The 27,644-nt window shown below is 35.1% G+C and overlaps 1 protein-coding gene across 4 annotated transcripts in view; it reads left to right on the top strand.

Moving 5' to 3' along the window:
* The window catches only part of ADGRB3 (adhesion G protein-coupled receptor B3), a 464,270-nt gene that overhangs the window by 366,702 nt on the left and 69,924 nt on the right, over positions 1-27,644 (top strand). For all 4 annotated transcript variants that reach the window (XM_032183547.1, XM_032183546.1, XM_032183544.1 and 1 more), the window contains 3 exons: positions 237-363; positions 2,013-2,116; positions 4,975-5,077. In XM_032183547.1, the coding sequence (XP_032039438.1) occupies positions 237-363; positions 2,013-2,116; positions 4,975-5,077 (334 nt within the window). The remainder of the gene's footprint in view (positions 1-236; positions 364-2,012; positions 2,117-4,974; positions 5,078-27,644) is intronic.

Raw genomic sequence — 27,644 nt, 5'->3', positions numbered from 1 at the left:
GCGCTCCGCGCCCCGCTGCGCCGCGGGGGCGCCGCCGGTGCCGGCGCTGCCCCACTCGAAGTGCCTCTCCGCTGTCCGGGAACTACACGCTACACTCTACACTCTCCTCGCGATTTCAGCTGCATTGTCTCCTCCCGGAATTGGCCGTCAGGCGTAATTATCCCGATTTTTTTTTCTTTTTTTTTTTTTTCTTTTTTTTTTTTTTTTTCCCCTCTCTCTCTCTCTCTCCTTTGCAGGAACGACTCTTTGGGAACCTGGTCCACCCAGGGATGTAAAACTGTGCTTACCGATGCATCCCATACGAAATGCTTATGTGATCGTCTCTCTACCTTCGCCATTTTGGCTCAGCAACCTAGAGAAATAGTAAGTAACAAAGGGGGGTGGAAAAAAAAAATCCAGTTTAAATGCAAAAGGCAATAGCGCGGGGGGGTGAGGGGAGGGTGGTCGAGATTTCCTCTCAGGTATATTTCAGACGTTGAATTGAGGAATTGTTTAATATTCCAGGTAGGCTAATGTTGTTAGTTTCCTGGTGGCTACAGTGTCTCAGAGAAGCGAATTCCAGATTCCGTGATATAACTAAATCCTAGTGAAATTTACATGTTCTCGAACTCTGGATTTCTCAGAGAAAGACTTCTAATTGTAATGCAAATGTGTTGAAAACTTTTGTATTGAACAATTATCAACTTAACAAGCTTTTTAAAGGTTGCAAGCCTTTTCAGGAGATTGTACAGGGCTTTATTATTTCTCTTGGTAGGATAACCCTAGATACTGTAGTTAAACAGATTGCAGATCTGCATTGGACATTTTCAGCACAGATTTTCTATGTAGCTGTTGATACAATGTAACAAAAATAAACAAGTTTTCATGTAAAAGAGGGAACATAAAGTATATGAGCAGACACAGCAATATTGAATATAAAAATAGCTCAAAAGCAAATATTTGTGAAGTTATCATGCTATGGTATAATTTAATGTTCCTGGTTTTAGAAGCATATGATCAGACTCTTTTTTGGAACAAAGTGGCTGGAATAAAATGTTACTTTCTGCCTCAGATGTGGCCTAAAAGTACATCAGTCTTATCTCCTATTTGGGTGACAAAAGATATCTCGATAAAATGTAATTTACAATACCTCCCTGAGCATTTTTGCAAACCAGACACTGGACCATTTTAAACTTTTAGGTCTATCTTTTTTTTTTTTTTTTTTCTTTTTCCCATTTTTATTAGTAAGGACCATGTCTATTGCTGAACGTGAACACCTACACATGGAGGGAAAACCTTACCTGATATCTGATGATAATAGCTTATTTTGTGGCAGGAAAAGCTAGTTTGTTTTCAAGGTCATTTATTTATTTTCATATTTTATTAATACACAGAGTAAAAATGAGTTAATTCTAAATTTCCATTTTCTTTATGTAAGGCTTATGTTATTGTTGCCATAGATATCTTGCCATTCCTTGTAGATGGTCAGAGGCCCAAGCAAATTAAGTGTGTGAGTATAGTAGATCGAAGTCAAAGTTATTAAAAGTCAGAAAGTTTGATAATTCTGCAATAAGCATGAACCAAATTCTGGGAAAAATTACAGGATGATCTCTAATATGTTAGGGTAAAACCAAGCTGTTTCTTTAATACACAATTCCAAATGTTGCTGTTTCTCAAATTTTAAAATTGATTTTAACGGGTACTTCAAACTTGAATTTATGTTATAATCTTCTATTACATTGCAATATTACTATTTTTGTATTTTATTATTATTATTTTTAGATATTATGCGGGTATTCTAAGGCATTTTAAAGCCCAAAGGCCTCTGAGGATTGTATCAATAATTAAACAAATCTCAGACTTATGTATGGATCATTTTTGGAATTAAGTTGATTTCTGCTTCATAAGTAATATTATTGAAGCTATCTCTGACAGAGTTGCTGGATTTTGCTTTTAGAGCTTTCTTGTGTTGAACTGTTGTTTTAATTGCTGGAGTATGGTTTTCTTTCATGGTTATCTGTTGTAACCTACAGATCATGGAATCATCTGGTACACCCTCAGTAACCTTAATAGTAGGCAGTGGTCTTTCATGCTTGGCCTTGATCACCCTAGCAGTTGTCTATGCAGCATTATGGAGGTATGTAATGGATTGACAAAGTTGAATGTGAATGCATAGTTATATTTAGTTGAATTAAAATTTAAAGAGACTATTAGATGAAACATTTCTTATTTTAAAAATGTTAATTATACTAATTATAAAATGTAGTGCATGTTTTGATTTCTGTATCTCTTGATGTGATCGATTAGTTTTCCTCTCTTGGCCTACTGGCAATAGTATAGCCCACTTTACTTTACCCTCTTCAGTGTGAATGATATTGCTTTTTCAGTGAGGTATTTATAGTGCCAGTAAGCATTTTACATGTTTTTTCTACAAGACATGTTTCCTGTGAGAAAGTGAAGCAGTCTCAAATAGTGTGGTGGTACAGTCCAGTAATGTACTTTCTGTCCGTCACGAGTTTAATACATGACAAAATTAGATTGACTTAAAAGTACAATAGATAATCATGGAGAAAATGAATTTGTGATGTGATTAATTTTGAGATGAGAAATAACTTCATGTGTTAGTGTGGAAGATATAGAAAAGCGAGAGGAAGTGTGATATAAAGTAATAAATATATCCAAAAAAAAAAAAAAAAAAAAGAGAAAGAGAGAGAGAGAACATGAGTTTTCACTTAACTTTGATTCATAATACAAGAAAAGTAGGTTCTCAACTAAAGAAGAAGAAAAACAGGGAGAAAATAGTAAATTTCAAAGTAATGTAAAATCAGCTAATAGGATTTTGCTTTTAGAAGCAGTTTGGTAATTTTACACCCTTTTCTCTTTCTCTAATTCAGGCACAGAGATTCACAGAACTAGAAACATATATAGTAAATATAGAATATCTAGTTATAAAAGTTATAATAATATTTTTTTAAAAAAGTATAAGAATTATCAGTTATTATCTGTCAAAGCTAAGAATGAGAGTATTTCAGGATATTCCCATCTGAGGTATTATAGTGTTATTTTTGCACTCCCTGATATATTTAGCACTTGGAAGGAAATACTGTCATGCTCAGTGGAACTTGCCTACTCCACTATGTTAACTTCCGAGTTGAGAAAAAATGTATGTGGTATATTATGGAAGACCTAACAAGGGTTCTGCATCCATCCAGCTGAAGAGAATATAACTCAGAAAAATCTCCATGTTCTATCAGGGAGATATTTTGAAAGTATTATGATTACTGAGTGGTCTGTCATTTTTATCATTAAAATTTGCATTGAACAAGTTTCTTGAGAGCACATAGTAGCCAACTGTAAGGAGAAGATAGACCATGGAATTTATAAGTATATTTGGTTCACTGCTTATTTTTACAAAATTGGAGATGGGGAGAAACGTAATATTTTGACTCCATACCTATATCTGTATCTTCTCTTGCCTTCCCTTCCCTTCACTTCAACTTCCCCTCCATAGTAATAAGGGCCAACACTACTGCATTGGCAGAAAAATTAAAATCGTTCTAGCTTAAGTCAGTGTTTTGAGTTCCTCCTTGCACTGTATTTACTCAACCATTAAGATCCTTTATAGGCCATAGATACTCAGCGTTGGGATCTGGCCCACGTGAATCAATAGTTAACAAATTAGAAAGTTGCAGCATACTGTCCATCTATACAAAGGCATTAGACTTCCTGTATTTGTTTGCAAACACAGACTTAGCCTTAACAGCACTGTTATATTTCTAGAAAAACATGTGAATTGTGGTATGAGGGTTGTTCTGTCTTCTTATGTAAAAAATGTAATGGTAAATTAAATGATAGCTGAGTAAAAAGGACTATGATTTATTACAGGTCCAAAGTTGAGCATCTCTTATGGGTACATCACCCCTTGCTATGACCTCAGAGTGTCAGTTATGGGTGTACAGCTCAGGAGGAGAAAGCAATATTAACTAAGTTCAGTTGATAATTATATAGTATGATATATATATAGTCATAATATAGTCATAAAATATGTTAATATATGGCATAGTCTTCAGAGAACTGAGCACCCTTAACTTTCATTAACTTTAGTAGTCAAATTTACTCTGTTAGTGGCTCTGAAAATTGGGTCAGTAAGGTACTTCAATTGAAACCATCATTATTCTCTTTCTGTGCTCTAGTATATAAAAGCTGTATACAGAAAAATGAGAACATTTGCATCTTGTAAGGAAGTAGGTAATAAGAGTATTTGTACTTTTTCATCCTAAGCATACTTGTAAAATGAGTGTAATAAGTTGGCAAGAGAGTGTGTGATGCTCACTGCTATAATTTAAATCTTCCCATACAAGCACGAGCTATTTTTGGCATTAGGTTTTATGAAGATGAAGATCTTACAGTATTATTACTTCTCCACACAAATTATTTGTAAATGTGTTAGAACTTCAAGACTAATGTTGTTGTTATAACAATAATGCATTTCAATGTGCACTGCTATAGTATCATCAACCAATCTGCATCTTAGGTATGCATTGTGGACCAGATCTTCTCTTCATGTAAATCACCACATTTCTCTGAAGTTAGTTTGGTGACTCGTCTATGCCAGCTGTGGATATTCCCAGGGATGAGCAGGGAGCATAAATTACATGAATGCATCCAATCCCATTATCATCCGTATGGTGTCAGAAAAGTGTTGCCAGCAGTTTTGAAAAGAAGCATTGATAGAATCTTTTTTTTTTTCTTTTTTTTTTTTTTTCTTTTTTTAATATAGCAAGAAACTAAGAGGGAATTGCAGAATATCTATCCAAATACCATAGTTCTTATGTTTGAAACATGATATCTCACTGATACTCTGAGCACATGAAAGATTTTAGAGTACATCTCTCTAACATTTCTAAGAATTACATAAAGTTTTGCATGATTTACTAGTTGTTTTCCATTTAGAAAAGTTTTACATTCCTTTTTTTTTTTTAATTATTTGAACAGGTACATCAGATCTGAGAGGTCAATAATTCTAATCAATTTCTGCCTTTCTATTATCTCATCGAATATCCTTATCCTGGTTGGACAAACTCAGACACATAACAAGGTATGATAGATAGCATAACATTTGCACTTAAATATTGATGCCTTTATTTTATTTGTGTTTAGCTTAAAATAAATGCATTTATTTACACCTTAGGACTTGGCATTTTTGGTAGACTGTTAACAGAAAAGTATTTTCCATGTTTCATAGTCATGTCTTCCCCTCCAAAAATCCCTTTTGGTATTGTTCCCTCTGGATAAGCTGTGCTCTCTGTGGTAGACTTGTATGTTTTCTAACTAAATTTCAAAGCAAAAAAGTTCAAAGACTCAACATCAAAAGCACAAATTCGGGTTCATTATAATAGTTGTAATAGGATTGTGCTACAGTGTTTTTGTCTTTTTATTAACATGCTTGTACTGAAAAGGCAAGTAGAAATTGCTTAGAAGTTAGAGTACTACTCTTGAAAAAGTGCACAAAGATATAACAAGCTATAGAACTGTTAAATCTCTGGATGATGTAGCTATAAGAAAGTAACAACCTTGCATACCTTACTTAGCAATAGATTGCAGATTTATTAGTAATCTGTTCTCAGGCTTTTTGAAGATATTCATGATTTGCCTCTTTCATGTAGACCAACCGTGTCATTGTTTTGAGGAACTTCCCAGTGCCTAGTGATGCTAGGCAACATTCAGAAGTGACAACAAGTGCCTGTTTAAAATTAACTATAGCTACATGACAGCTTGGGATATAAAATAGAATGCAATTCATGAGTAGGTCTATAGAAGGGTTTGGAGATTTTATGGCTTGGAGTGAGCAAGTATCTGTGAACTAATTCTTTATCCCATCATTTTAAACTACATAATACACTGCTTGTATTAATTTTACCAATATCTAATGAAATACCTTCATCATTCTGCTATGACTAGTGTTTCTATAACATATATATAATTAAATATTTTTTCTTTTCAAATGAGTTCTTAGAAACTTTGCTGCCTGAAGTATCATAAATTCAATAGAAGCCACATAGCTGTACTTTGAAAAACATTCAAAATATCCATAATTTCCAATATAAAATTTAACAAAATTATTGAAATTAAGATATTAATATTACTTAAAGTTCTGAAATTGTGTAGAAATGTAAATGAATAAAATATGGTTTTGCAGAAGGAAAACACCTGAGTCTTAGAGACTTTATTCAGGGGATAAAAAAGTCTGAAATGTGCAGGTGACTTCAGAACACCAGTAACAGAGGAAGGCAGAAGGATTTAGCTTCTCTAGAATTTCAGTAATGATATGCATAGCCATTTATACTCTTTTATTATGTATTTCAAGAAGTAATAAGTTTCTGTAGCTAAACGTTGCTGGTTGTAGTGCCATTGTGGAATCAGGATTTGAAGACACCAGACATATATGTGTTTGAGAACACACTACTTGGGTATTTTGGAAGCCTTACTCCAATGTTTCAGTATGGGAACACTGAACTCAAAGATGCCCTTAATCTTGATCCATTTTATGAATCTTAATCTCCTTGAGCTCCCTCACTTCTGCTTCCCGAACTCCTAAAAGTGCAGAGATATTATATTGACTTATTTTTAAGAACTACAGATCCTAAGAATGGAGATGTCCAGTGGAAATTATTGACAGAAAAAAACAACACATCACAAGGTTTACATTTTGAATATATGGCCTGAAAAAAGACTGTAAAATATCTCTTTTTACTACACTTGTCTTCTTTTTGAGTCCATGTCTTGTTTTTGATACACATACCACCAGGGAGCTTCTAGCCAGGGAGTACCTCTAATGGATCAAAGGCAGAATACACTTTTTATACCAAGGAAGATATTCCTTGTTAGACCAAAATTCTTTTTATCACTATGTCCACTGACCTGTGAATTTTTTGTAACTGTAAGAGACTGGCCTATGAATGCACTATCAAAAAAATGTCCAGCAAAAGCCACGGTTTAGCAGGTGCTTAATCAAATTAAAATAATCAGACCTGGCCATGGCTTTGGTATGTTTGTAAATGCAGATCCATTTTGGTATCAGATGCGTTTCAAAACAAGCTCTGAATTCTGTATTTTCCAAGTTCATATATGACCAGAAGAAGCCACTGTTTGATTTTTAGTCCTTAGACATAGGTTACAGTGCTGACATCTGTAGGAAAAAAATATGTTTTCATTTTGCTGAGCTGGAAAATTCAATACGGAAATGAGAACCTTAGAAAGAAGATCTGTGCCTTAGCTATGGTTTAAGATGAAAAACATTTTTAGATTTTTTTTTTTTTTTCTGGGATATTGTTACTTACTATAGATTAAAAGAAATAGGGTTTTAGAGTTTGAAAGTTTTGGGTCAAACTTTGGAAAGAATTTTATGAAGAATAACATACTATTCAAGTCAACTTTTTTTTTTTTTTCTGTACAAAAGACTGAGGTGGTATTTTATGGTAAGATGAACTCAGCTTTTTCAAAGTATTAGGGAAAAATTGAGAAATGTGATATACCATAAATGAGTGTTTATTCCATTCCATTCTCATTCTTATATCCATACAATTTTTATATTATTGAGGCACCCAGTTAGTGTCCATAGTAGGCTGCTGATGTTCATAAAGTTGAAGAATGTTCTGTTTTAGCATATTGTGATATGGCTTTGCTTCTGAATTTAAACTGTCCCGAGTTCTATTATGTGTGTATATTCCCTTTGAGAATGTGTGTTTTTAAGTCTAGTCAAAGATTAATTTCATTTTAAAGTTGAATAGTGTGTACATTAAGCATACTGAACATGTATTTATAACAAACAGAACTCTTTGCAGAGTTCTGCAAACTAGTTTTCTCTAGTTTTCTGTATCTTCATTAAACACTGCACCAAGGTTGAATATATTATTGAAGTTTTTACATAAACTGAGACAAAAAGTTTTTTAGTGAAGACTGAGTTTGAATATTACACTGTCTTTGGTTCAGCTAAATTCTGCCGTTTTCAGTAAAAAAAGATCATGTAGAAGTAGTTTAAATTCTTTAAAGCTACCACACCTTTTCCATTTCTGGTATTTCTTGTTTAAAAATGAATGTTTCTCCAGTTTAAGTATGTAAATTGTAACTCAAGGACACCAACATTAGTCCAGTGGTCTAGGTCTAGGTCTGCGTCTGGGGGGTGTGGGGTGTGTGTGAAGTGGTTTGGTTCCTTTAGGAAGATTTGGATTGGAATAGCAAAAAAAAAAAAAAAAAAAGCCTTTTGTTAGCAGAAATGCCTTGCTGCTTTATTCCTTCTTAGCCCAATGTGCCATGCATTTTATTGAAGGCCCTGCTCAGAAATCTGCTGCTGTTTTCAGTATGTTTGTCCAAGATTTTCCAGAACTTTATTCAAAGCCTTCTTAATATGTCAAACTTTGTAAGAGAGCTCTGTTTTGTAAGACTCTGTCTTGAAGCACAGGTCACTGAAGACCGTATTTGGAGGAATATTACAAAATTAATTACATATCATGTTTCAATATAATCAGCGTTATACTAGGCATGATAAGCATACTAATTTACTTCAGTATTTCTTTCTGTTTTTTGTTTTCTTTTCCAGGGTAAATCTTAGTGTTACGTGTTAGACCCATAATCTTATTTAAATGTGAGGATACCTGTAATGCAACTGACACACTAGGGATAGCCTTTTTACAGCTGAATTTAGTTGTAATGTTAAAATTAAGTCTCTTGAATTAGGGAAAGGTAACATTTTTCATGTATAACCTAAATGCTCAAGTATATGTTATTTCACATATACTGTGAGATGTTCTGATAAAAATGATTACAAAAGCAATAAGTTTTTACTTTGAAGAGACTGACAGCTTTCTTTGGGGAAATATCTATGAGTGATTCGTAGGTTTCACTGTAATGTATCTCTTGCTATATAATCTGTTCCTTAATGTTCTTCTTCCCATTGGGAAAATCAGTTTTATTTCTTCTATGTGTGGACATTTGGCATTCAAACAATAAAGCTTTATTATGTGTCTGTTACCATTTAATGAATAGATTCGCTACTCCCAACAAGTTATTGATTAATATTATGTTGATTTTTTCATAAATTCTCTTTTTGTTTGCATACATTTAGAAAATACATTGTTTTGTTCACAGTTCTGCCTAAATAAAAACACATTAGCTGTTTGATGTAAACAATTCCTGTTTACCTATTTTCCCTGCTAAGAAAACAAAGCTGAATAAAATAAAAAAAAAAAAAATACCAACAAAACATAGAATGACTTATACAGATGGGCAAAAAATAATTATTTTCCATATTATCTTTTTCTTACTGTACTTAAGAATTTCTTGCTGGAGTTTAGGTCACTTGTGAAAAGCAGGCATAGTTTTAGAAATGTGGCCTACACATTTTGTTAGTCATAATCAGATTTATCTGTACTTACCAAGGGAAGACCATGGACCAGAGCACAAGGCAAGACTTAGCAACCCTGATATTCTGTGTCAGCACTGTTTAATTGCAATATCCAGTTTATCATGCTTGCTATTACATTTTGGATTTCATCTCTTAAACCATACCTGCAAAGATATGAAAAAGGCAGGAATTTTATTTCTGATGTGTTTGGGGGAAAAAAAAAAGTCATAAAATTTTATGGATGACAGAATTAGAATGGTCACCAAACAAATAGGCCAACTGAACAAAAATAACTCTATTTCAGGTTTTTTGTTTGTTTGTTTGTTTTTTAGTAGAGGTTATAGTCTGAAAGAAGCAAATAGAACTGGAAAGGAGCTGAGAAGCCACAGCATTACATTCCCACAGCACTGTGAAGCAGATGACTGTAACTAAGGCTCCCTCAGGTTTTGAGAACCCTCAGGTGGGTGGAGGGATCCCCTGAGAACCCAGCAAATGTTCAGGTGGCATTAATGCTGTCTCTAACCATGTGGCTCTTGCCCCATATCTGCCACTGCCTTACAGATGCAAGCATCATGGCAATATATCTCCTAGGAAACAGCGGGGGAGACCTAAGAGCAGATGGAATGAACAGAAAAAATGATGCTAACACAGCATTAAGGTTATGTTAGAAAATCAATGAGGAAGTAGGGAGTTTAATGTCTCAAGCAGCAGCACTCTATTTCAGCTCTTGCCCTGAGAACTTCTGGACGATACCAACCATTTAAACAGTAGGGTCTGGGCAAATATGTCCTTCAATTTTTGCCAGTACCCAGCTGCCAAATTAGTACCTTCGCTGCTGATTGTCATCTCTTTCTTTGTGCTCAACAGTTTTTTGAACAACTGAGCCACAAAGTCACTGGCATAGGTCAGCCCTCACAGAAACCCACCAGTAAATAGGTCATCAGTTGGAGCGCATTGCACCACACACAGCTGTGTATTTGGGAACTCAGAAACAATTAACTGAAGAGAGCCCTCTTAAACGAGTAACTATTACAGGAGTAGGTCTGTTTAAGCAACACGGTTTCACCATGCCAAATTCTGACAGAACCCGTTAACATCAGCTGAATTAACTACCTACTTTTAAATTCTCAAGAGAACCTCTGGGAGCAGATCTCTCTTACCCAAGATCAGTAAACATTGTCATTCATACAACTGTTACCTGCCTCAGAGGAGAAAGTAACATTCTTCTCAGAAATGCCTGCCAGTCTGTTTCTCAAAATAAATCAACTTTATCATTCAGTTTGCTATTTCTAAACAAACCAGACATTTTGATTGTATGTGGGCTAGGAAAAGAGATTGGGTAGATATTAGAAGCATGTGGTCTTTGCTCAAATTCCCAGAACCTTTTTAAGAGCTCTGTGAGCTATTTTAGAATCACAGAATTGTTCAGGTTGGAAGATCATCTAGTTTAACCTCATTCTCAAATCAGGGTCAGCTTTATGGTCAGAACAGGTTGCTCAGGGCTTTATATAGTCAAGTCTTGAAAATCTCCAATTGTGGAGACTGCACAACCCCCTTGGGAAACTTGCTCCACTGCTTATCTGTCCTCATGCTAAAAATTTTTTGCATATATCTGGTCTGTACCTTTCTTGTTTCAATTTACCCTTATTGTCCTTTGCCATCCTACCACAAATCCCCGTGAAAACACTGGCTACATCTCTGTGAGCCCCCTACAGCCCCGGACAAGCTGCTGTTAGGTGCCCCTGAAGCCATGTTTTCTCCAGGTTGAAGAGGCCCACCTTCCTCAGTCTCTCCTCAAAGGCGAGTGCTCTACTCCCCAAATATCTTAGTGGCTTCTCTAAACTCACTTCAGATTATCAAGCTTTCCTTAGATTGGATGTATCAGTTGTATTGGACACAGTATTCTAGATATGGTCTAATGAGTACTGAGCAAAGGAGGAAAATCCATCCCTCAGTCTACTGGCTGTGCTCCTGTTGATGCAGCCCCAGATGCTGTTGACCAACTGTGCTTGTCAGAGCATGCCGTTGACTTACACTCAGCTAACTGTCCATACTCAGCTTACTGCCCATCCCTCCAATATGTCTAGGTTTCTCTGGATGGTAGAAGTGCACTCAAGCATATAGACTGCTCCCCTCCCAGTTTGGTGTTATCTGGAAAGAGCAAGAATTCCACTGCCTACTCCAGGTCACTAACATTAAACACAGGACCCTGGATAGACCCCTGTAGTATTCCACTTGCTATCTGTCTCCAGCTGAATTACCACTGGTACACTCTAAGACAACCATCCAAACAGTTTTTTACCCATTTGGTTGTTCACCCATCTGTGACTGTGACATCCTAGCCTGGATACAAGAATTCCATTGGAGACTTTGTTGGAGCTCATTATAATGAATTTAATTTTAATTAATTTAATAAAAAGCAAAAGTAGTGCAGTTTTGAGAATCCAAAATTCATCAAGTTTTACCTGTGAAAGACTCGGACTGTGTCTGACTCACAGCAGTATCAGCTGGTGCTTCTCAGCTGGTGGGACACCCACCCACCCACTTAGGCACGTGCTGATGAGTGTTGCACCAATGTAGTATACTCCCTCCTCCCTGGATGTAGTGCTGATCTTGGTGCTGGCATGTGAGCCTCTCTTGTCCTGCCTCAGTCCAAAGAAAAGGAGCTCAACCTTTACTGAGGTGACCTTTATTGTCCTGCTGTACTCAGAATAGGAGGAGAGGGAGGGGTAGGTGGAGAGGGGGGTGTTGTTTATGTTTGTTTGTTTATTTGTTTGTTTTTTGTCTCTTTGATCTTCAGGACCTTTTTTAAGTAGTTTGACCTCTTCTGGAATTCACCCCCACAGTCCTGAGCTCATACTCTCACAAACACCTGTTTGAATCATTTCAGACAATCTGTTGATGACTCAAGCAGCTATTCTGGGCTTCACACCTTTTCTCTACTTCTCTTCTGCTTATTTGTTGAATTCAAGTGGAAATAGAAAAACAGTCAATGGGAAGTAGATCAACCCACAAATAATTAAATATTCTTTTTTTTTTTTTTTTTTCATTTACATAGTCTTAGTTTTATAAAAGAGGAAACTATAAACACTTCTATGTGACAACAGTAAAAAGATTTCTAAATGGGGATACCATAGGAATAGACTTCACATGACTAAGCTGTTGAACAATAATAACACTAACATCAACACCAAAAACCAGTATTCAGCTACTAGGTTATTTTCATTCTAATATGAAAGTTGAATTTCCTGTATGGATTTTCCTATGTGGATTATCATGTCTAAGAATGCAGGTATAGAATCCACTCATCACATAAAACAAAACAGACACAGGAACAGAGCAAGAAATTTTTGGTATAGATATTTGGTAAAATAATACATTAAAAAATACAATTCTTAGATAAGTGTAAAACTCATGTCCTAATAGAATTTGTATATCATTACTTATTCTTTACAGTAAAATGAAACATACTAGAAAAACCAAACTTCTTAAAAGTACTATTATTTCTGGAAAGAAAGAAAAAAAAAAAAAAAAAGAAAAGAAAAGAAAAGAAAAGTGTGTCATGTATTACTAGATTTACTCAAACTAGTCCAGGATGCTGTTTTGAACAGCAGCCAAAAACAACCATTCCAGAAGAACAAAAATCTCTGTCCTGGGTAATTCTGAGTTAACCTACTATAGAGCTTATTAGATTGTTTAATTTGTGATTGATTTTAAGTGAGGGATGAAATGAACTTCCCATAAAATGATAATTGTTCTCAGGTGCTAAGATTAAGGTGTGGGTTCCAGTGCCTATGCCCAGGCCTGTTTATTCATTTTATATGTGACTGCCTTTGGAGGAAAAATAATAATGAGGGATGAGACTGGATCTCAAGTTTCTTTCTTTCTTCTTCTATGTATCTTGTTTACCTGGCTACCAGTAGACAGGTTTCAACAGGAAAAGCATAGAGTTTCTTCACCATTTCCACTTTTTAGCTCTTGAACAGTGTGATGGTAGGGGAAATTTCATGGGAAGTGGGACAAGCAGGATGTAAATCTGTCTTCTCCACATGCAGGTTAGCAATTTGGTGGAAGGTCAAGGATGGTCCCACAAATTCTCTCTTTTCCTGACTTTACTTTCTAAGAAAGAAACAGTTGTCACTGTGTGCATAACCCATTGAAGTTGGCATTCACTAAGTGTGGTCTGAGCATATAAATGTCATCATAAAAAAATAAATGTTAATTACTCTGGACCAAAGTGGGACTTTGTCATGAGAGGAATGCACAACTTTTCAAGGTTATGGATCAAAAATTATGTATCCAGAGATCCTTTTGGTGCTAGTGTAAAATGCATTCAGTGCCTCTAGTTTTGGATGGTTGCTGAAACATGACCTTTTCATATTTGTTTTCATGGACATACATGCTTGTATGGGTCCCAGTGAGTCACAGACATAAATGTGGTGCTGAAAAATTTGACAGTAACTGTGTTCCAGTATTTTTCTCTTTTGATGGTTTTGTCAAAAATTGTATAAAGCTGACATTGTGGATGAATAAGTAGGTATTTTATGAAATTTAATAAAAAATTATGATCAGAATACTTGTTGAAAGAAAACTGTAAATGTAAATTTAAGAAGTATGCATTTGGCTATAATCATGGACATTTTTAATGAATGTAATTGTGAGATTTCCAAAACTCTGCAGGGAAATGTACATGTTTGTAATAAAAAGGCCTCAAGCTGTTAAAACTGATAGAATTTCTGAAATGTCAAGCAAGTTCAGTTTGCACTAGACTTCTGGGTTTAAAAACAGGATGGAAAACATATTAGTATCTCTCTCTTCTGAAGAAAACTGAAATATATCTGGCACAAGGAGTCCAGCAGTTGGAAGGAAGTATGAATAAGGTTGGCACAAAACGTTGTTCCATTAGTAAGTGATTACATCTCTCTCTCTAATTAGTAGCATGGCATATAATTTGTGTTCTATGCTCTTTATTTCATAAAAAGTCACATCTTCAACCATGTTTGCTAAATAATTCCTATAAGCTAGGAAATATAAATGGATTATTTTTCTTTAAATACCACATAAAGTTAGGTGAAGGCTTAGAATGAGAATTATTTCCTTAACAAGCTTAGCTGAGCTATACAGGACAACAAAGCAATGTGTCAGAACCTACAGCTATTGAAACCTGAGTTTTAAAAAGATGGGATTAATTTTAAATCAGCTGTTATTTGCATTGAGATTTTACACTTCTTATATTTAAAAGGGCTTTCAAGTCTATGACTTTTACTGCATATCCTCTTATGTCAAGTCAATCAGAATTCAGGCTTGAGTGTTAGCAATTTAATTATTGCTATAAAACCTTCATTTTAGCACTGCTTATCTTTTAAAGTAAATACAGAATAGTAATAACATTTCATTGAACTGAATGATCTCACAAGGCTTTGCAGTCATACTACAATGGAAGAAAAAGTAGTTTTGCTATGAATAAGAGTTAGACCTCAGTATCAAGGCAACATTAGTGATGGACAAGAACTGCTACTAGGCTGAGTTTGTTTCCTGTAGCTATAAAACTCATCCCCTAAAATCTCTCCAGAAACCAATTTGTAAGAGTTTAAACCTGATCAAGTGTCTGTTTCTATTCATTTTAAATGATTCTTCCTTTTGGACAGAAGACTGAACAACAGTATCTAACACAAGTCAAAATATATTCTAGTCAGATTTTTAAACCTAAGTGAGAATGATTCACATTCCATAAATACCTAAAGAACATGTCTGTCCTAGTCAAACAACAATCACTAAACAATAAATCATGTCTGTTTAATTGTAGGAAATTGTCTGTAAATTACAGATAGGAAGCTTTCAAAACTTTGAGTTGTGGCATTAATCCCTGTGCACGTTTTGCCAATAGCAAATGCAAAGCCTGAAATGAATTATAACTAAGCCAAATTGCGCTGCCTTGCAGTTGCCATGGCTAGGAGCATGCATACAAGTTATTGATACAGCTCAGCTGACACTTGTTTTGCCATGATGACTTGATTGTGTGTTTGAGTCCCGGAAGTGTCAGTTCATTGAAGTTCAATACTCAGTGAAAAGGTATGGTAGGCAAAGCAGAACCAAGGTAGCACTTTGAGGTTTCTTTGTCAAAGAAGCACTCTGTAGGATTTTTGTTTAGGTAATGTGTATATTGCACCCAGCACAACTAGATCTTGGTAGTCTTTCAGTGTTACACAATATTAGTGTTAAATATGGGCTTTGATAAACTCAGTTCATAGCCCTGTATAATTCTGTATAATTAAAATTTCATTATGTGTCAGCTGGAAGGACTGGTTTTAGTGACTTGGATTCACTTGTCTTGCCTAGAAACTGATGAACAGAAACCTGCTAGCATGCTATGAAAGTTTAAACTTCTAGAAGGAATTACTCTAAGTGGTGTTGAAGAAAAGGGAATAAAAAATGGATGATTATGTATGCATGTAACAGTCTTTCTGTGCAGTCCCTAGCTTATTTCTTCTCCAAACCTCTTTCTAGGTTCATACACACAACACTGTGACAGACTGGTTCTCTCACCCTAAGACAGGCATTTGTTTTCAGTAGCTATTTATAATATAACATTACCCAGTTTCCAACTACAGAAAAAAAAAAAAAATCTCGTGCCTTCTGGCATCTGGAAGGGAAAATTGCTACCCCACAATGATCTAAACCTGCTAGTGCAATTGGTTTAGAGATGCTGCTGTGTGTACAGAGGATGGCAGTGATTTCAGTAGTAGGCTCTGCAGGCAAACCTATCTGATCTGCACAGATCACAGAGAGTCCGTTAAGGGAATTCCCAGCAGAGGAGTGGAAAGAATACAGATAAACTTTCCAGTGGTAATTTGGCTCTGTCATTGTCATCCAGAGCATTGATATAGGCTGGGAGATTTTGCAGGAGGAGACATTCATGCTAAGTATATAATTTAAAACCTAACATTTTATACTTGGTAATTTTAGTTGCCAAGATGAATCTGAGAGACATGTAGCATTAATTATTAATTATCATTGTTGATGATAAAAATAAACCTATCATTAAGGCTCTGGGAATATTTCCAACATCAACAAATTTTCAATTTAATTTATTAACAGATATAAACATGTTCTTATTTTTTTTTATTTCTCCCTCCAGTCAGACCCTTAACTTTTTTCATACTCACCCCTCCCACAGGGAAGAGCCTGAATAAATATATTAGCCTTGCACTGTGTTCTCAATGTCAGCACATTGAGCTCTCTCAGCTTTCCTATAGAAACATGAAAGGAGGGAAAGAGGTAAGGATGAAGGGAAGGAAAGAGATAAGGACACCTTCAGCTGTAGTGAGTCTGTTCTGCCTACTATTTCTGATCATTTTGACCTTAGAAATGTTAAGTGGAACACAGAAGCACTGAACATTATGAAGAGAGCTGGACCTGCAACTCTTGTCAGGTATAACAGAGCAAAAACAGATGCTCTCTTTCCTCCCAGCAGCAAAAGTGAGGGTAATGTAGTCTACAGGGAAAAACTGTAGTAGAGGCAGTAGTGCTGTGAAAGGGACAAACTTTGGTTTTATTGATTGAAGTCATACATGACTGGATCCAAAGAATTATTTTATCCATTTATCTTTTTGTGTTAGCAGAAGCTTCCAAATTGACTGGAAGAATCACCCACCAAGCATTCCACATGTTGAGCAGATTAGGGTGTTAAATATGTAGACTTCAAAAGCTGATATACCAGCAAAACAGACAATAGGGGGAACAAATAAAAGGAGAAAAAAAGTCACAACTTCTATTCCACATACAGAAGGATACAAATAACGATAATATCATCATCAAAGCCAACATTTGGAAATTCAGGGATTTTTACACTTTTACACATGCTTTCTCCATTTTTAAGCAGAGAAGAGAGCTTACAGGACACTGTTATTATGTTCTGATCATGTAGGTTTTCTTCAGTATTTGAATTTCACTGGATAAAAATTTTCTGCTGATGGCAAGGAACTGGAACTTCGTAAGAAATACATGTGGCATCCAACTATGGTATTCAAATCCAGATGTGGCTGTAGCCAGTCAGACAGTTTTTGTTTGAAGGTCATTTTTTACAGATGAAGCAACTGTGTCCCTGGGTCATTGGAAAGTTTACCCGATGCTCCAGTGTGGAGTCTGGCAGAAAAAAACTCTTCCAGAAATAAAGTCTTTTAAAGAAGATTTACAAGTTAAAAATTAGAAGGTACAAGTTAGAAGGCCATGCACATGGCCACAATGCATGTGTCACATTTCTCCCTTTCCCTAAGATGCTCTCTGTTCTGTCTTAGAGCTTCACTGATTTTAGGGATTGAGTTCTGCATTCCACACAGATAGCTCCACAATAGCTCTACTATTTTTTCAGTAGCTGGTCTCTCAGTACATATTCTTTTACACTGGAATTCTTTGCATCCCATATATGTTAAATTTTTAATATGAGACTTAGTTAAACTTAGAGTCAGGGGTTAATCATGTGGTTAGCCATCCAGTTAATGACTTAAAATAACCAAAGGGATTTTATTTCCTTTAAAATGCTACTAATGCATTATTTAATAAGTCATAATTTGAATATAATAAAATGCCTAGACTCAGTCAATGATAATTGTGTTACTTAGAAACAATGTGAAGTCATGTACACTGAAAAGAATACAGTGGCATTTACTTTCAATCTGAAGCTATATGGCAGACATCTGTGTTTCTTTGAGCACAGTACTGCATTTTGCTTAATATTTATGGTTATTTTCCTTTCAAAATAAAATCTAAATTGGAACAGAGCTCAAAGTACTTTGGTAAAATAACCTTATATATGTTCGTGATTTGTAATTAGGAAGGAAAAAAAATTATTAAAAACTAAGATAAAGTATTACTAGCAATTATATCTTTAATTATATCAAGTGCCTTCCAGCACATAGTGTATGGCTGGAGAACAGCAGACCAACATGTTCACTAAATAGGACAGCTACCCATTCTTACCCTTTCAAACACCAACTCTTGGTAAAAGAGTTTGTCAGAACAGAGTATCACTGGTTTTGGGGAGAAAAGGGTCACCACAAAATAATTCCAATACCAGGTTACAATGAAAAATACAGGTCACTTCTTGGGCAGGAGTATAGCTGCTCTTGAGCTCTGTATACATTATGTCTGTCACAGACTGTGAGGCGAGAGGGAAAACCTTCCAGGGAGAACCTTCTCATAGGTGGGAACCAAGAACTGTTTTAGATATCCCCTGCTGCCACAGGTGGAGATTTCGCCTTCAGATATTCATGTCACAAAAATATTTTTTAAAATATTTTTTAATTTAAAAAATATTTTTAAATTAATTTTAATTTAAAAAATAGTTTTTAAATTAATGATGAAGAAAGTAAAGAAGCCACTTCACAGTCTCTTCTTTCATCAGTTCACGCCCCCCCCTCTTTTTTTTTTTTTTTTTTTTTCTCCTTTTATCTTCTTTCTTCCTTCATCCCTTGTCTAGCCTTTATGATTTGACATTTTTTGTTTTTGGTCTGGCTTTCCTCACTTTTTCCTTTGTTTGGCCCCCCATACTATTTTTTTCCTAGTTTCTCTGTCATCCAGCATTATGATCAAAATCATTATTTGGAAATTTCATAACATCTACAACAGCCATTTCTCTGTTTTCAAAGAGTGAAAAAAAATTGCAGGATGCAGACATTACTTCCCAATTATGTTTTCAGTAACTGAATTTCACTGGAGAACTATTTTCTGGCAAGGCATTGGAACTTTGTAAGAAATAAAGGCAGCATCCAACTACAGTATTCAAATTCTTATGTTCCTGGACCATTGAAGGGTTTATCTAATGCTTCGATGTGGAGTCTGACAGAAACAACTTATCTGAGGATTTGTAAATTAGAATAAGGAAGGTTCCTCTTCTCAGTTCTTTTTACTCTCCCCTCTATTCTGCATTTTGTTGTTGTTGTTGTTTCCTGAGAGGCAGGAAACAAATTCCTGCTCACTTTCTGTCTTTGCTTCTGGTCCATTCTTTCTTCACTGAAGTGTTCTGTGTTGACTTTCATGGTTCTCAGCAGATAAGGTCTTCTGAAGTAATGGCCATCTTCTCTTCTGTTGTTGCCATCAAATCATCAAAAATCAAAAAGGGATAAGGTGAACATTTCAAGCACAGTTATAATACTTGAATGCAGTAGCTCTGCCTCATAGATAGAAAAAAAGAGAAATAAAGGAAACTTGGGTTATGAGATATGATAGCTCAGTAGGACTCCCATCATGTACTAGTGAGACATTGTATGCAAGCAGTTCTCCATTGCTGTGCTTTTCAATAAATGTGTTGTTTTTCTTTCTTTTCTTGAACTATAGTTTAAAAGACAGTGGGGAACAGAAATTATATTAATGTATGTTTATTATAGAATTATACTACACAATGATTTTTTATATGATATTTTATATGTAGAGTGGAATGTTATTATTAAAGAGTCTTCCACTCAAAATTCAGTAGCATTAGCCAGGGAGGTTGCACGCTAGTGCTTCATTAACACTGTGACATTCCCATAGCACAGGATAGTAGGACTAAGAAATCAGCTCATGCTTGACTGTGAGAGAGCCTAGTGCCCATCCCAAAGCCCCTTCACAAGGCCATCCATTCTATCATGCAATTGCCTTGCTCCTGTATGGCTTTATGTTACTATAGGAAATCACACTATGTTGGTTTTGTTGTTGTTATTGTTGTTTTTTCTTTACCAAGCTGATCTTTACTATTGCCCGTGTCATACTCATATTCTGTGCTACTTTGTTGATTTAGAGTAGGCCAGGCATTTTTTGAATAATTTATGACTAATATTATCTTTAAAAACAAATCTACTTTTATAAAATTGTTATTTTTACTAGTTGAAAGAATTAAACATTTTAAATAGAGAAAATTGAGCCCAGTAAATTAATAAACAGATTGTTTATTACACACCCACTTTACAGGCTAATCTTAGGCTTTTTTTTTTTTTTTTTTTTTTTTTTTTAATCTCTGTGCTGTCAGAGATTCAGAACAGTAGACTGATGCTAAGAACATCATGTCTTGGTCTGTCTTTTCCCAATATCTAGCTACATATCTATGTTTACTGAAATCTGCCTTTTAAAATCTGTATTAAACTATGGGCTGGGGTTAAAACAAAACCACCACCGCCAACAACAACAAACCAAAAAGAAAACAAACAAACAAACAAAACAAACAAAAAAAAAACAACAGGGCTTAGTTGTCAGTTGGTTTGTACCTACACCTAGTAAACCTTTGCAAACTGGCAGGTAACAGCAAAACTACATAAAAACTGTCACACTCAGAACACATAGGTATTAGTCACTAGACAAAGTTCAAAACAGTGAAAATCAAGACTGAAATCTAATTCATGTCTTTCATATTCCTTTCAAAATTCAGACAGGCCATAAGCTCTCCACTGCCTGGTTAAGTGCTTAGTTTACAAGTGCTTTGTATCAAGTGATCAGCACAAAGTAGCTTGAATATAGTAGCAAATATATCATTCTTCATTTCTACATGCTGCTTGTCAAAGAATAATAGCGTTGCTGTTCTTTTGGTTTCTTTAATTCCAAATATGTGTTTAATTGCCTCCCAACTCTCATTTAGGGGTAGATTTTCCATGCAGTGCTTTTTAAACTGTACAATGCCCCCAGATTATAATGGGGCATTATGCTGTACATTATAATGTGCAGCATAAAATCCTGCAGCACATTGAAATTAAGCTTAAAACCCTGCAGTGCTTTGGAAGTGAAGGATTTTTATTCTGCAATATGTGTTGCACCAGTGTGGAGAAAGTCCCAGGGATTTCCACAAATATTACTGGAACAGGAGTAAAGTGTTTCACATGGGATCTATCAAAGGAACACTACTTTGTATTGACTACATCTGCCAAAATAACAACATACCAGACATTTGATCTACTTTTAGATAACACTATGAAAGACTAATTGTGGCAGATACAACACAAAAGCAAAATTTCTACTTGTCATAACACTAATCTATTCATCTGTGGGATTCACTTCCTTTTCTCATATTTAACAATGCTTATGATATATATATATTTTTTTTTTTAAGTTTTTTTTTTTTTTTAAAAGGAAAAGATCTAACCATCTGTTATACAGCTGTAGTAAACAGAACAGTTAATCAACAGCATTTGATAGATGATAATGCCTGCAACTGAATTAGACCTTAATTCTGAAGTGAATTTTCTATAGTCCTATCAAAGCTATGGAGCCTATGCAACAATTCCCTTTAGGATAGGACTTCTGTTGTAATGATAATAGCATTGTAGAAAAGCTAAAACAAACATTATTACTCAGCTCCATGGATAAGTTAGTTTTTAAATCATTGTTCCTGAACAGTAATTCCCAGCTCACGTATTCAAATACTCTTGTGGAGAAGTCATGTGTATTTGATTCAAAATGGTAACTGTTTATTGTATCTTTCCCTTCAATTTTGGAGAATATGCAATGCATCTCTTGAAAATATACAATTCCAGAGCAGTTTGGAATAAATTCTAAAGAACTCCAATAAATTATATCACACATTTCTTTGTGCATGCGTATGTGCAGGATTTTACAAATACAAATCAATCTTATATGAACTGTGAATATCAAATACACAGCTTTCTGGATCTGATTGGATCTATGACTACATATCAGAGTAGAATACTGTCCATTAGTGATTAGATTTACCATCTTAAAAAAGTAAAAATGCAATATCTTAGTGACTCATTCACAGTAAGAACAAATGAAGAAAACAAAGACAGCATGATAAATACACAGATAATTAGAATCAGGAAAATACCTGAACTCAAAGACATGAGGAACCCCCATTAAAAGATAATACATTATTCCAAATTTTTTCTTTCTTTGACGATATATTTGAAAAATATTAAAGAGTGCTCTTGAATTATGCAATATAATATATATACATATTTGTCTTTCTAGTACATATCGATGCATAATATTAGTTGTATATCACTTTACCCTCCTTTGAGGTAAATTAACATGTATCCATTTGAACAATTAAATTAATCATGAGTTTTCCTTACTTCAAAAATATCTCATAGTTTAAAATAATATTTAGCTTTTCAGCCAGACTGACAGTGGTACATTTAAGGTTTACTGTAAAAGATCATTGGATAATTTTCTGTATATTTGACATCTGGTTCTTTATATCATGCGATTTCTTGTATCACTTATCTCACATTCATGGCATTTTAGTTTTTGTTGGAAGTATCTGCAGCTTTTATGGCAATAAGATGCTGTGAACGTGTTATGAGTCCATGAGCAAGGTTCTTGAATTGGCTCTTATTTTGTGCAGTGATACAGTTGCTTTTCAGCGAGCAGAGAATCAAGTCATGTTTTATGTTAAGTAGTCATGACATTGTATCTAGCTGAATTTATTACTCTTTCTATTAAGTTTTTCTGTGAGCAATCACAATACTGACAAGGCTGCCATGTTAACATTTTTAAGCAGCAAGTGGGGTTGATTTGCCTACAGGCTCCCAGGGGACAGTGGGTGTTCCCATCATTTTACAAAAAGAAGTGACAGGTTTTGCTGTCTCAAGTGACTGTGTCATTTTCTTTAGCCCTCTAGATTCTTCTATCTCTGCAGAAACTTAGTATATCAGAAACATTAGTATAGATTTGCAATATAATATTAAGCTGATTTAACTTTGATTTAACTTTGCTCCCCTTCAATTACAGATTTTGCAATGTATCACCACAAGTTCATGTGCCATAGAGGACTTGTTAATTTAGCCTGATTTTCAGTATTTTTTCTACCTTTGGGGTAGAAAGGATTGATTTATTTCTTAATCTAACTGGGGGGGTTTAGTATGCTACTTAGCATTTAACCAATGGCATTTGTTAATAAGACAGCGCTTTCCTTGAAAAGTACACAAGTCATCAGCTCTAGCTTTATAACAGCTTAACTTAAAGCAGTTGAAGATGCTACAGGTGCATAGTCTGTAAACTATAAAATTGTTTAAATCTTAGTGCCAAGAACATTTCCATGAAATGCCCCCCAGTGATGTGTGAAATATTGTTCAAAATACAGTATTCCAGACTTACTGAACTCAGTGAGATTTCTGTAGCAACTCTAGTAGCTTCATGGCTTCACCCCTTGAGAAATGACTCAAGCACTTGATATTACAGGAATATATTCAGAAATGAAATAGATACCTTTTGTTTAAAAAACATGTAGAGACATTTTAAATCTCAAGACTTCCAGAGTACAATTTCAGACTTGCTGAAAAATGTAGCTATCTCTGTGGAGCCAAACATCTCAGCATGTCACTTGCCTCCAAATCTGTGTGTAACACAGAAATCTGATATTCCCCCAAGAACCAACACTGAAGGGTTTAATCTGTTCTGTGTTCTGAAAGTACATCTAACTTATGGTGACAGAGCCAGCCTCTTAACAGAACATGTCTAGCACAGCATTTCTTTAAATCTGGGAGCCAGGCTCTGGGTGAAAAAGGCATAAATTCATAAGTTCTCACTGTCAAGTTCTGTAGCGCAGGTTAAAATGTCATTAGGAATCTTCTACTTTTCTGAAACCACTGAAAAGTAAAACTCAGGACTAACCTATACAAAACAACTCCTGTAGAATTCACATGCCATCTTGAAATAAATTTCAAAAAAAATTTCCTCTTTTGATTCTGTATGAAACCTAATTGCTTTTCAGTAATGCCTTCTTAAACAAATATTTTAACATACCAAGCATTTGTGCATGAAAATGTTGATATTAATTATCATTCCATAATGGAAATGTGCAGTTGATTGTAATAGGAGGTAATCATATACTTAGATAATTTTCAAGCCTACCTAAATACACATCAGCTGCACTGCTTTAGCAGAAGCTAAGCTGGTCCTCAGTTTTGCAGAGCAGACGGTGAGAATGTAGCACTCATATGGTCCCAGTGCTCCCAGTTATGGGATGGCATTTCCAGGGCTGCCTTAAGGTTGATGCGTAGCACTGCTCTCTTCCACGTCGAGGAACAAATTCTTAAGAGTCTCTTTTTTCATGACTATCTGCACACTTATCTTAAGAGAGCTATATTCCAATACCAGTCTCTACCTTACATATGTTTTCTAAAAAAATAGGACCTCTGTAATTGTACATCCGATTTCTTTGTTTCCTTTGTGATGTCCTTAGAACATACAGTGATGTGAAGAAATATATCTAGAAAATGTGAATTTTGAGGGTTGCATTTTAAACGAGAGGTCTTATAGATTTTCAGTCACTTAAATAGTTGAAAAGTATCATTTAATTCACAAGAGGATAAAGCTTGGTTATAGACTATACAATTAAACAGATGAAAGCAGTTACTGTTATTAAGCATTTTCCATATATCACATAACATGAAAGGCAACGTTTTTTCGTTATTGTATAGTTTCACATTCATTCCAGGGTTATAGGCAAGATTATAGCAGATTTTGAGAAGTTTGTGATGGCTTTATTACATTTAATGAGCATGAAATATATGGCTTTCCAGCCTTGGCTGACGTTTTGAAATTAGACTTCCAGCAGTGAAATCTTGTCAGGGATGGGTTTTAGATTACTCAAGCTTCCATGATTAGAGCTTTTTGTACGTAACGTCAAGTACAATAGTCAGTTAAATGCTAAATGAGCATACCATTGTTAAGGTAGTAACAGTACAGAGAATAAAGACTCTAGAGAGTTTAATTTTTGCTGACTCAAAACTTTATTATGAACTTTATTCATAGTTCCATTCTTAAACATATGTGGAGACACAGAAGAGAAAGACCTCCGCACAGTTTTAAAAAGTGTATGAACCCTTTCTTGAATTGAACATATTATACAAATTAATGGTGAAATCTTGGTCTATATTCATACAACAACCATACTCCTGACCAATGTGAACAGAAAGAAGAAGATTGGAGGTGTAGAAAAACCAATACAGTTTTCAGCATTTTACTGCAGAACACAACCCTCCTGTTGTTTAGGAAAACAGACAAACAAACGGAAACTTTAGAACTGGGTTAGTTTTTAGCTGTTTCATATTTCTTTATGAGTTTGCAAATTGTTTTTCCTGCCCTTGGTCCTCATCTTGCGTTGATATCACTGTGAGCAGGCCCGAGCTCCAATCTGATAAAAAGGTGATTTTTCAACTAAAAACTTTGGCCTTTTTTTTTAAACTGTTACTACTCCACCAATCAAGCACCAATCAATGTTTTATTTCTTTTTTAAATTGATTTAACTGATTGCTCAGTACTGTAGAAACTAATGGCTTAAGTATTTTTCTGCTGGTTAATATTTCTTATTTTGAAATCATATATACTCATAACTTATCTAACAATGGGAGAACATTATCCTGTGACAACATTTCAATCCCCTGAAGTTTTCTTTTAATTACCTTGGGTCTTAATATGTGTTTGATTTTACCAACTATTACTAACCAATGCAGATATTTTTTTCTCTGTTCTGTTTTTTTTGCACCATTTAGTGACAATGTGTTTTCAGCAATGTGTATTTTCTACCTTTGCATATGATCACTGTTCTTCAGAATGTAGTAAATGTTAGTGCACCCTTTGAGGCAATACCACAAGGCACTGAGCCAAGTAGATTACTGGAATAAGTAGAACAACTTCTATAGATTTTGCCATAATCAGGCCAATTTATACTAATGTCAGATTTTGTTCATCTCACTTCATCTGACAAAGAACATTCCATCCATTTCCATACCTAGGTTTTGATTCAATAATTTTATATTAGTTACTGACTGTGGCAGCTCATACACCTCTCTCTCCTCCCCTCTTACTTAAAACGGTGCAGCCATCTGACATCAAGGTGTAGAGATAAAATGGCCAGAAGGGTGTTTCAAGTAGCCCTTAAAAGTTCATTTAAATGTTATCTTTTCAGACAAGGGCAGTAATATTGCAGTAACCCCAATTTTGAACCCATCAGGTGGTGCAGCTGAGACTTTGGCATTAAAAAAGGAGACATCATTCTGCATTCCTCCCTCACCCCTTTAGTACTGACCAAGTATTCAGGGCGGGGTTTATTGTAGCCCTGTATGAAGTACACCACTTATCAAAATATTTCAGCAGTAGCCATTTGTATACCAGCCACAAGAGGATTACAATGAAAAGATTTTTTGTGTGTGTGTGCATCTGTTACATACCATTTCCTGAATTGTGCTCCATATGCTGTCACCATGTGTGAAGACCTACCTTAGAATATCTGAGATTTACTAAACTAGATGCATAATAAATTGAAGGCCACTAAATATTTACAGAAGTGACCAGAAAAACTAAAACAGTACAAGAGTTTCACTTTGTGTGAAATAAACTAATTCCATTGACTTCAGCTCAGTTACACAGATTGAAGCCAGGCTGCTCTATGCTTCTTAAGGCAAAATAGAGCCCTGAGAGAGAGAAAAAGAGAGAGGACAGATAGCTTTCTGAAAGAGGGCAAGAAATTTTTTGCAAAGCATGTAATTACAGATGTGTACAGAGGGCATGCAATGTCAGGATACTATGATGGCCATAAGATTAAAACATTATGCATATTTTGAAAATATAGACACAAGCAGAGAAATGGAAGTGTGCATACACAACTACCATGCACTTAATTTTTGTCATCTTTAGTTTGAGTTTTGAACAAATTGTAGTGTTTTATGGTAGCAAATGGCTTTATAGTGACTCTTAATGCTAATGGAAACATCAGAGTTAAAGTTTCAGACAACACAGTCAACCTATTTGGAAAACATCATTTAGAATCCCTAAACAAATATATATATATGTATATGATTTGAGGTTATGAACAGATAGACTCCAAAGCGTTAACATGGACTGTTCTGGATCAGAATTCATCCATTATGGAAACCTTGTATTATCAGGAAATTAAACACAAAATAACAATGAACTCCAGCTCATTTCTTCTCCCTTTTTCAGGCTGCATTCTCATATCTGAGAAAGATTACCTTTCCTACCTCCTTTGGTGAGAGCTAACAAGTTCCCTGCTAAGGCAAGCCAGCAAGGTTCAGTCAGTATCTTAGTTAGGTTCCCAAGAGTCACAGCTGAAGAAATCAGTCGCTCTCTTGCAAGAGCAATTGGCAAGAAAAGTTGCATTAAAAATTGTTTTAAAATTGGTGAGACAGAATAAGAGAGAAGTAACCCAAAAAACTATTTTGTAGGAAACACAATATTGTGTTTCCTGCTTTATATTTCTATGTCAATTTCAAGATTCTCTGCACTCTAAGTTGATCAGTAAAAATATCAATCATAG

This window comes from Aythya fuligula, chromosome 3, assembly GCF_009819795.1.
Source record: "Aythya fuligula isolate bAytFul2 chromosome 3, bAytFul2.pri, whole genome shotgun sequence".
In the NCBI taxonomy this organism is placed as follows: Eukaryota; Metazoa; Chordata; class Aves; order Anseriformes; family Anatidae; genus Aythya; species Aythya fuligula.
Note: the sequence above shows the minus strand (reverse complement) of the source record. Positions and strands in the feature narration are given on the sequence as shown.